The sequence below is a fragment of the Patagioenas fasciata genome, chromosome 29 (assembly GCF_037038585.1).
Source record: "Patagioenas fasciata isolate bPatFas1 chromosome 29, bPatFas1.hap1, whole genome shotgun sequence".
NCBI lineage: Eukaryota > Metazoa > Chordata > Aves > Columbiformes > Columbidae > Patagioenas > Patagioenas fasciata.
In genome coordinates, this window is record NC_092548.1 from 5,573,972 (window position 1) to 5,583,260 (window position 9,289).

Here is a 9,289-nt window from a genome sequence, read left to right on the forward strand (position 1 = left end):
GGTGGGGGCAGCTGGCGGGGAGGCCACGCCCCCTTGCCGCGTCCCCATTGGAGGAACCCGGCGCTCAGGCCACGCCCCCGGAGGGAGGTTCCAGGTCACGCCCCCTTTCCCAACCCCAATAGCGGAGCCGCTCGCCCTGGCCACGCCCCCACCCCGCTCTCTGCGCTCTCATTGGGCGATCCAGCCACCCAAGCCACGCCCCCTCCCTCCCGTTGCCATAGCGCCACGGTGTGGGCGTGGCCAGGGTTGTCCCCAGCGCTCCCGCCCCTTTGGCGTCACTTCCGGCGGCGCTTCCGGGTGCGATGGATCCCGAGTTCGACGATGTGGTGGCCCCGGAGGATCTCATGGTGAGGCCACGCCCCCTTTGACCACGCCCCCTTATTGACCACGCCCCTGAGTGGCCACGCCCCCTTGAGTGGCCACGCCCCCCGCGCTGACCCCTCCGCGTTCTGGCTCCGCCCCACCCCCCCCGAACCCCGGGACCGCCGGCACGTGACCACGCCCACCTACCAAACCCCGCCCACTGGTTAAACCCCGCCCACTTCCCAAGCCCCGCCCCCCCAGACCCCCTTTTCCCGGCTCCCCCCATGAACCTTTGACCCCCATGACCTCTGACCCCATGATATGGGACCACCCCCTTACATTTGACCATCGGGACCTCTGACCTTTGACCCCATTCCCCTGCCCCACCCCCCATGACACCCCGTGATCTCCATGACCCCCCCGTGACCCCATAACCCATCACCCCCCCCACCCCAATGACCTTGAACCCGTGACCCCCTGGCCCCCTTGCCCCTCCCCCAATCCCCGTGACCCCCAGTGACCCCTGTGACCCCCTGTGACCCCTGTGACCCCCAATGACCTTTGGGGCGTTTGGGCCCCATCTTTGGTGGGAGCACCCCCAAAATTTGGGGCTCTGGGGGACCCATTTCTGGGCCATTTCCCCCATTCCTGCTCCATTTCCCCTATTTCCGTTCCATTTCCCCCATTTCTGCTCCATTTCCCCCATTCCTGCTCCATTTCCCCCATTTCTGCTCCATTTCCCCCCATTTCTGCCCCATTTCCCCCCATTTCTGCCCCATTTCCCCCATTTCTGCCCCATTTCCCCCCTTCCTGCTCCATTTCCCCCCATTTCTGCTCCATTTCCCCCATTTCTGCTCCATTTCCCCCATTTCCGCTCCATTTCCCCCATTTCCGCTCCATTTCCCCCCATTTCCGCTCCATTCCCCCCATTCCCGCTCCATTTCCCCCCATTCCCGCTCCATTTCCCCCATTCCCGCTCCGTTTCCCCCATTTCCGCTCCGTTTCCCCCATTTCCGCTCCGTTTCCCCCATTTCCGCTCCATTTCCCCCCATTTCCGCTCCATTCCCCCCATTCCCGCTCCATTTCCCCCCATTCCCGCTCCATTTCCCCCATTCCCGCTCCATTTCCCCCATTCCTGCTCCGTTTCCCCCATTTCCGCTCCGTTTCCCCCATTTCCGCTCCGTTTCCCCCATTTCTGTTCCATTTCCCCCCATTTCTGCTCCATTTCCCCCATTCCTGCTCCATTTCCCCCATTTCTGCTCCATTTCCCCCATTTCCCCTCCATTTCCCCCATTTCCCCTCCATTTCCCCCATTTCTGTTCCATTTCCCCCATTTCCGCTCCATTTCCCCCATTTCTGCTCCATTTCCCCCATTTCCGCTCCATTTACCCCATTCCTGCTCCATTTCCCCCATTTCCGCTCCATTTCCCCCCATTCCTGCTCCATTTCCCCCCATTTCTGCTCCATTTTCCCCATTTCTGGGCCATTTCCCCCATTTCTGCTCCATTTCCCCCATTTCCGCTCCATTTCCTCCGATTTCTGGGCCATTTCCCCCATTTCTGCTCCATTTCCCCCATTTCTGGGCCATTTCCCCCCATTTCTGCTCTGTTTTGCCCCATTTCCGGGCCGCTTTCCCCCATTTCTGCTCCGTTTCCCCCCATTTCTACTCCGTTTTCCCCCATTTCTGTTCCATTTCCCCCCATTTCTGCTCCGTTTTCCCCCATTTCTGCCCCGTTTTTCGCCGTTTCCTCCCCGTTTCTTCCCGTTTCCTCCCCGTTTTTTGCCGTTCCCGCCCCGTTCCTCACCGTTTCCTCCCCGTTTCTCGCCGTTTCCTCCCCGTTCCTCACCGTTTCCTCCCCGTTTCTCGCCGTTTCCTCCCCGTTCCTCGCCGTTTCCTCCCCGTTTCTCGCCGTTTCCTCCCCGTTCCTCACCGTTTCCTCCCCGTTTCTCGCCGTTTCCTCCCCGTTCCTCGCCGTTTCCTCCCCGTTTCTCGCCGTTCCCGCCCCGTTCCTCACCGTTTCCTCCCCGTTTTTCGCCGTTTCCTCCCCGTTCCTCACCGTTTCCTCCCCGTTTTTTGCCGTTCCCGCCCCGTTCCTCACCGTTTCCTCCCCGTTCCTCGCCGTTTCCTCCCCGTTCCTCGCCGTTTCCTCCCCGTTTCTCCCCGTTTCCTCCCCGTTTTTTGCCGTTCCCACCCCGTTTTTCGCCATTTCCTCCCCGTTTTTTGCCGTTCCCGCCCCGTTCCTCGCCGTTTCCTCCCCGTTTCTCGCCGTTTCCTCCCCGTTTCTCGCCGTTTCCTCCCCATTCCTCGCCGTTTCCTCCCCGTTTCTCCCCGTTTCCTCCCCGTTTCTTGCCGTTTCCTCCCCGTTTTTTGCCGTTCCCGCCCCGTTTCTCGCCGTTCCCGCCCCGTTTCTTGCCGTTTCCGCCCCGTTTCTCGCCATTTCCTCCCCGTTTCTCGCCGTTTCCTCCCCGTTTCTCGCCGTTTCCTCCCCGTTCCTCACCGTTTCCTCCCCGTTTCTCGCCGTTTCCTCCCCATTCCTCGCCGTTCCCGCCCCGTTTTTCGCCGTTTCCGCCCCGTTCCTCGCCGTTCTTGCCCCGTTTTTCGCCGTTTCCGCCCCGTTCCTCGCCGTTCTTGCCCCGTTCCTTGCCGTTTCCGCCCCGTTTTTTGCCGTTCCCGCCCCGTTTTTCGCCGTTCCCGCCCCGTTTCTCGCCGTTCCCGCCCCGTTTTTCGCCGTTTCCGCCCCGTTCCTCGCCGTTCTTGCCCCGTTCCTTGCCGTTTCCGCCCCGTTTTTTGCCGTTCCCGCCCCGTTTCTCGCCGTTCCCGCCCCGTTTCTCGCCGTTCCCGCCCCGTTTTTCGCCGTTTCCGGCCCGTTTTGCCCGTTTCCGGCCCGTTTTGCCCCATTTCCGCCCGTCCCCAGGCCCTGGAGCGCCGTTTCGCGGAGGAGCGCCGGGGGGGGGCGGTTTCCCGGCGCTGCCAGTTCGAGTACGGATGGGCGCTGGTCCGGAGCCGCTACCGCAGCGACGTGCAGAGGGGGGTGGCGCTGCTGGGAGGTGACGCGGGGACATTGGGGACATCGGGGACATTGGGGGGGGTGGGGACATTGGGGGGGGTGCGGGGATATGGGGACATGGGGGGTGTAGGGGGGACATGGGGACATGGGGGGTATAGGGGGGATATGGGGACATAGGGGTATAGGGGGGATATGGGGACATGGGGGGATATGGGGACATGGGGGGCATAGGGGGGATATGGGGACATGGGGGGTATAGGGGGGATATGGGGGGTGTGGGGGATATGGAGACATGGGGGGATATGGGGACATGGGGGGACATGGGGACATGGGGGGCATAGGGGGGATATGGGGACAATGGGGCATATGGGGACATGGGGGGTGTGGGGGATATGGGGACATGGGGGGATATGGGGATATGGGGGGGATATGGGGACATGGAGGGTATAGGGGGGATATGGGGACTTGGGGGACATAGGGGGGACATGGGCACATGGGGGGTATAGGGGGGATATGGGGACATGGGGGGACATGGGGTGATGTGGGGGATATGGGGACATGGGGGGTATAGGGGGAATATGGGGACATGGGGGGATATGGGGACATGGGGGGCATAGGGGGGATATGGGGACAATGGGGCATATGGGGACATGGGGGGTCTAGGGGGGATATGGGGACATGGGGGGATATGGGGACATCGGGGGACATGGGGGGATATGGGGATATTGGGGGATATGGGGGGGATATGGGGACATGGGGGGTGTGGGGGATATTGGGGGATATGGGGGGGATATGGGGACATGGGGGGTGTGGGGGATATGGGGACATGGGGGGATATGGGGATGTGGGGGGATATGGGGGGTATAGGGGGGTATAGGGGGGATGTGGGGACATGGGGGGATATGGGGATGTGGAGTTATTGGGGATATTGGGGGGACAGGGGGATGTGGGGACAATGGGGCTATTGGGGATAATGGGGGGATATGGGGACATTGGGGGACATGGGGACAGGGGAATATGACTTGGGTCACTGGGGGGGCTCTAGGACCCTGGGGGTCACTGTTACAGGGGGACAGGGGGACATGGGGTTCACCCCAAGGCTCTGACCGTGTCCCCTGTCCCCGATGTCCCCAGAGCTGCTCCCTGAGGGGACACGGGAGGAACAACGGGACTACAGCTTCTACCTGGCACTGGGCAACTACCGGCTCAAGGTGACAGGGACGGGGACACGGGACACGGGACACGGGACAGGGGACACGGGGACATGGGACAGGGGACAGGGGACACGGGGACATGGGGACAGGGGACATGGAGACATGGGACATGTGGACATGGGACATGGGGACACGGGACACAGGACAGGGGACACGGGACATGGGACATGTGGACACGGGGACATGGGGACACGGGACATGGGACAGGGGACACGGGGACATGGGACATGGGACACGGGGACACGGGGACATGGGACACAGGGACATGGGGACACGGGACATGGGACACGGGACATGGGACAGGGGACACGGGGACATGGGGACATGGGACATGGGGACAGGGGGACATGGGACAGGGGACATGGGGACATGGGACATGGGACATGGGGACAGGGGGACATGGGACAGGGGACATGGGGACATGGGACATGGGACATGGGGACATGGGGACATGGGACATGGGGACATGGGACATGGGGACACGGGACATGGGACATGGGACATGGGGACAGGGGACACGGGGACACGGGATATGGGACATGGGGACATGGGACATGGGGACATGGGGACACGGGACATGGGACAGGGGACACGGGGACATGGGACACAGGGACATGGGGACACGGGACATGGGACAGGGGACACGGGACATGGGACAGGGGACACGGGGACATGGGACATGGGACACGGGGACACGGGGACATGGGACACAGGGACATGGGGACACGGGACATGGGACACGGGACATGGGACAGGGGACACGGGAACATGGGACATGACATGGGGACAGGGGACACGGGGACACGGGACATGGGACAGGGGACATGGGACATGGGACATGGGACATGGGGACAGGGGACACGGGACATGGGACATGGGGACACGGGACATGGGGACACGGGGACATGGGACATGGGACAGGGGACACGGGGACATGGGACATGGGACATGGGGACATGGGGACATGGGACATGGGGACATGGGACATGGGGACACGGGACATGGGACATGGGACATGGGGACAGGGGACACGGGGACACGGGACATGGGACAGGGGACACGGGAACATGGGACATGACATGGGACATGGGACATGGGGACACGGGAACATGGGGTGGTGTCCCCATGTCCCCATTGCCCCCAATGTCCCCCATGTCCCACATTTCCCCATTGCCCCCCATTGTCTACATTGTCCCCCTGTCCCCATGTCCCCATATCCTCCTGTCCCCATTGTCCCCAATGTCCCCATTGCCCCCATTGCCCCCATCGCCCCCAACGTCCCCAATGTCCCCATTGTCCCCATTACCCCCATTGCCCCAATGCCCTCATTGCCCCCAATGTCCCCAATGCCTCCAATGTCCCCATCACCCCCATTGCCCCCAATGTCCCCATCGCCCCCATCGCCCCCAATGCCCCCGTCGCCCCCAATGTCCCCAATGCCCCCAATGCCCCCATTGCCCCCAATGTCCCCATTGCCCCATTGCCCCCAATGTCCCCAATGCCCCCAATGCCCCCATCGCCCCCATTGCCCCCAATGTCCCCATCACCCCCATTGCCCCCATTGCCCCCAATGTCCCCCCTGCCCCCATCGCCCCCAATACCCCCAATGTCCCCATTGCCCCCAATGTCCCCAATGTCCCCATTGCCCCAATGCCCCCATTGCCCCCAATGCCCCCATTGCCCCCATTGCCCCCAATGTCCCCATCGCCCCCATCGCCCCCAACATCCCCAATGTCCCCATTGCCCCCAATGTCCCCATCACCCCCATTGCCCCCATTGCCCCCAATGCCCCCAATGCCTCCAATGTCCCCATTGCCCCCATCGCCCCCAATGTCCCCATCGCCCCCAATGCCCCCATCGCCCCCATGACCCCCATTGCCCCCATTGCCCTCAATGACCCCATTGCCCCCATTGCCCCCAATGCCCCCAATGTCCCCAGTGCCCCCATTGCCCCCAATGTCCCCAATGCCCCCAATGTCCCCATCACCCCCATTGCCCCCATTGCCCCCAATGTCCCCCCTGCCCCCATCGCCCCCAATACCCCCAATGTCCCCATTGCCCCCAATGTCCCCAATGCCCCCATTGCCCCCAATGCCCCCAATGTCCCCATTGCCCCCAATGCCCCCATCGCCCCCATCACCCCCAATGTCCCCCTTGTCCCCACTGTCCCAGGAGTACGAGCGCTCCCTGTCCCACCTGGACCGGCTCCTGGCGCTGGAGCCCCAGAACCAGCAGGGGCTGCGGCTGCGCAGACACGTGAGGGACAGGATGAGGAGGGGTGAGCGGCATGGGGACATCGGGGGCATTGGGGGCAATGGGGGCATTGGGGACATTGGGGGCGTTGGGGGCAATGGGGACACTGGGGACATTGGGGGCAATGGGGGCATTGGGGATATTGGGGACATTGGGGGCAATGGGGGCAATGGGGGCATTGGGGACACTGGGGACATTGGGGGCATTGGGGGCAATGGGGGCATTGGGGGCAATGGGGGCAATGGGGGCATTGGGAGCAATGGGGGCATTGGGGACACTGGGGACATTGGGGGCAATGGGGGCAATGGGGGCATTGGGGACATTGGGGACACTGGGGACATTGGGGGCAATGGGGGCATTGGGGACATTGGGGACATTGGGGGCAATGGGGGCAATGGGGACATTGGGGGCAATGGGGACATTGGGGACATTGGGGGCATTGGGGGCAATGGGGACAATGGGGGCAGTGGGGGCATTGGGGACATTGGGGACATTGGGGGCAATGGGGTCATTGGGGGCATTGGGGACATTGGGGACATTGGGGGCATTGGGGGCAATGGGGACAATGGGGGCATTGGGGGCAATGGGGGCGATGGGGGCATTGGGGGAATGGGGGGGATGGGGGGGATGGGGGGGATGGGGGGAATGGGGACATTGGGGACATTGGGGACATTGGGGGGGAACTGGGGGACTGGGGGGGATGGGGGAAATGGGGGGAATGGGGGGGATGGGGAGGAATGGGGGGAATGGGGGGCAAGGGGGATGGGGGGAATGGGGGGATGGGGGGAATGGGGAAACTGGGGGGAATGGGGGGCACTGGGGGAATGGGGGGAATGGGGGGATGGGGAAATGGGGGGGATGGGCAGTGGGGTGAATTGGGATGAATTGGGGTGAAGTGGGATGGACTGGGGTGAACTAGGCCTCAATTAGGCCTCAACTAGACCTGAACTAGGCCTTAACTAGGCCTCAATTAGGCCTGAACTAGGCCTGAACTAGACCTCAGGCCTCAACTAGGCCTGAATGAGGCCTCAAATGGGGCTGAATGAGGCCTCAAATAGAGCTGAACTAGGCCTCAATTAGGCCTGAATTAGGCTTGAATTAGACCTGAATTAGGTCTGAAGTAGAGCTGAACTAGGCCTGAACTAGGCCTCAATTAGGCCTCGGGCCTGAATTAGGCCTCAATTAGGCCTCAACTAGGCCTGAATTAGGTGCTAATTAGGCCCCAACTAGACCTTAGTTAGGCCTCAACTAGGCCTCAATTAGGCCTCGATTAGGGCTGAACCAGGCCTGAACTAGGCCTCAATTAGGCCTCAACTAGAGCTGCACTAGGCCTCAACTAGGCCTCAATTAGGTGCTCAATTAGGCCTCAATTAGACCTGAACTAGGCCTAATGAGGCCTCAATTGGGGCTGAATTAGGCCTCAAATAGAGTTGAACTAGGCCTGAATTAGGCTTGAATTAGACCTGAATTAGACCTGAATTAGGCCTGAAGTAGAGCTGAACTAGGGCTGAACTAGGCCTGAACTAGGCCTCAATTAGGTGCTAATTAGGCCTCAACTAGACCTGAACTAAGGCTGGATTAGGCCTGAATTAGTCCTGAATTAGACCTCGAGTAGGGCTGAATTAGGCCCAAATTAGGCCTCAATTAGGCCTGAATTAGGTGCTAATTGAGCCTGACTTAGGCCCGAACTAGGCCTCAACTAGGCCTCGATTAGGCGTTAATTAGGCCTCAACTAGACCTGAACTAGGCCTGAATTAGGCGCTAATTAGGCCTCAATTAGGTCTTAGTTAGGCCTCAACTAGGCCTCAATTAGGCCTCAACTAGGCCTCAATTAGGCGCTAATTAGGCCTCAACGAGACCTGAACTAGGCCTGAACTAGGCCTCAATTAGGCGCTAATTAGGCCTCAACTAGGCCTCAGTTAGGCCTCAACTAGGCCTCAATTAGGCCTCAACTAGGCCTCGATTAGGCGCTAATTAGGCCTCAACTAGACCTGAACTAGGGCTGGATTAGGCCTCAATTAGGCCTCAATTAGGCCTGAATTAGGTGCTAATTGAGCCTGACTTAGGCCCGACCTAGGCCTCAACTGGGCCTCAATGAGGCCTCCATTGGGCCTCTCCAGTCGCCATTAGAAGTGGGGGGGGGAGGGGACACTTGTGGACACTTGGGGACCCTCGGGGTCGTTTCCTGCCCCCTGACCCCTGTCCCCTCCCCTCCCCCCCCAGATGGGCTGTTGGGCGCCGCCATTGTGGGGGGCGTGGCCTTGGGCGTGGCCGGCCTGCTGGGATTGGCCATTTCCCGCGCCCGCCACTGACGTCACCGCCCCTCCCCCCCCCACCCATTGTCCCCAATGGATCCTCAAACCCCCCCCTCCCCTCCCCCACCTTCCCGGGGTCTCGAGAGGTGATGACGCGACGATGACGTCACGGCGACATCAGCCCCGCCCCCAGTGCCTTGGGGACCCCCCCAGCGTCCCCTCCCCCCCCCACTGTAAATAAACCCCTTTGGCTCCA

General features: G+C 61.6%; 1 protein-coding gene across 2 annotated transcripts; it reads left to right on the forward strand.

Annotated features, from left to right (window-relative positions):
* The first annotated feature begins 242 nt into the window (after window positions 1–242).
* On the forward strand, window positions 243–9,289 carry FIS1 (fission, mitochondrial 1). Of its 2 annotated transcripts, XM_071800233.1 has the most exons (5): window positions 243–347; window positions 3,219–3,351; window positions 4,446–4,522; window positions 6,698–6,803; window positions 9,002–9,289. In XM_071800233.1, exons 1-5 carry the CDS (start codon window positions 303–305, stop codon window positions 9,088–9,090), a joined length of 450 nt encoding a protein of 149 aa, XP_071656334.1. In that variant the 5' UTR covers window positions 243–302; the 3' UTR covers window positions 9,091–9,289. The 2 variants fall into 2 exon arrangements, with proteins under 2 accessions (XP_071656334.1, XP_071656333.1); XM_071800232.1 differs by lacking the exon at window positions 6,698–6,803.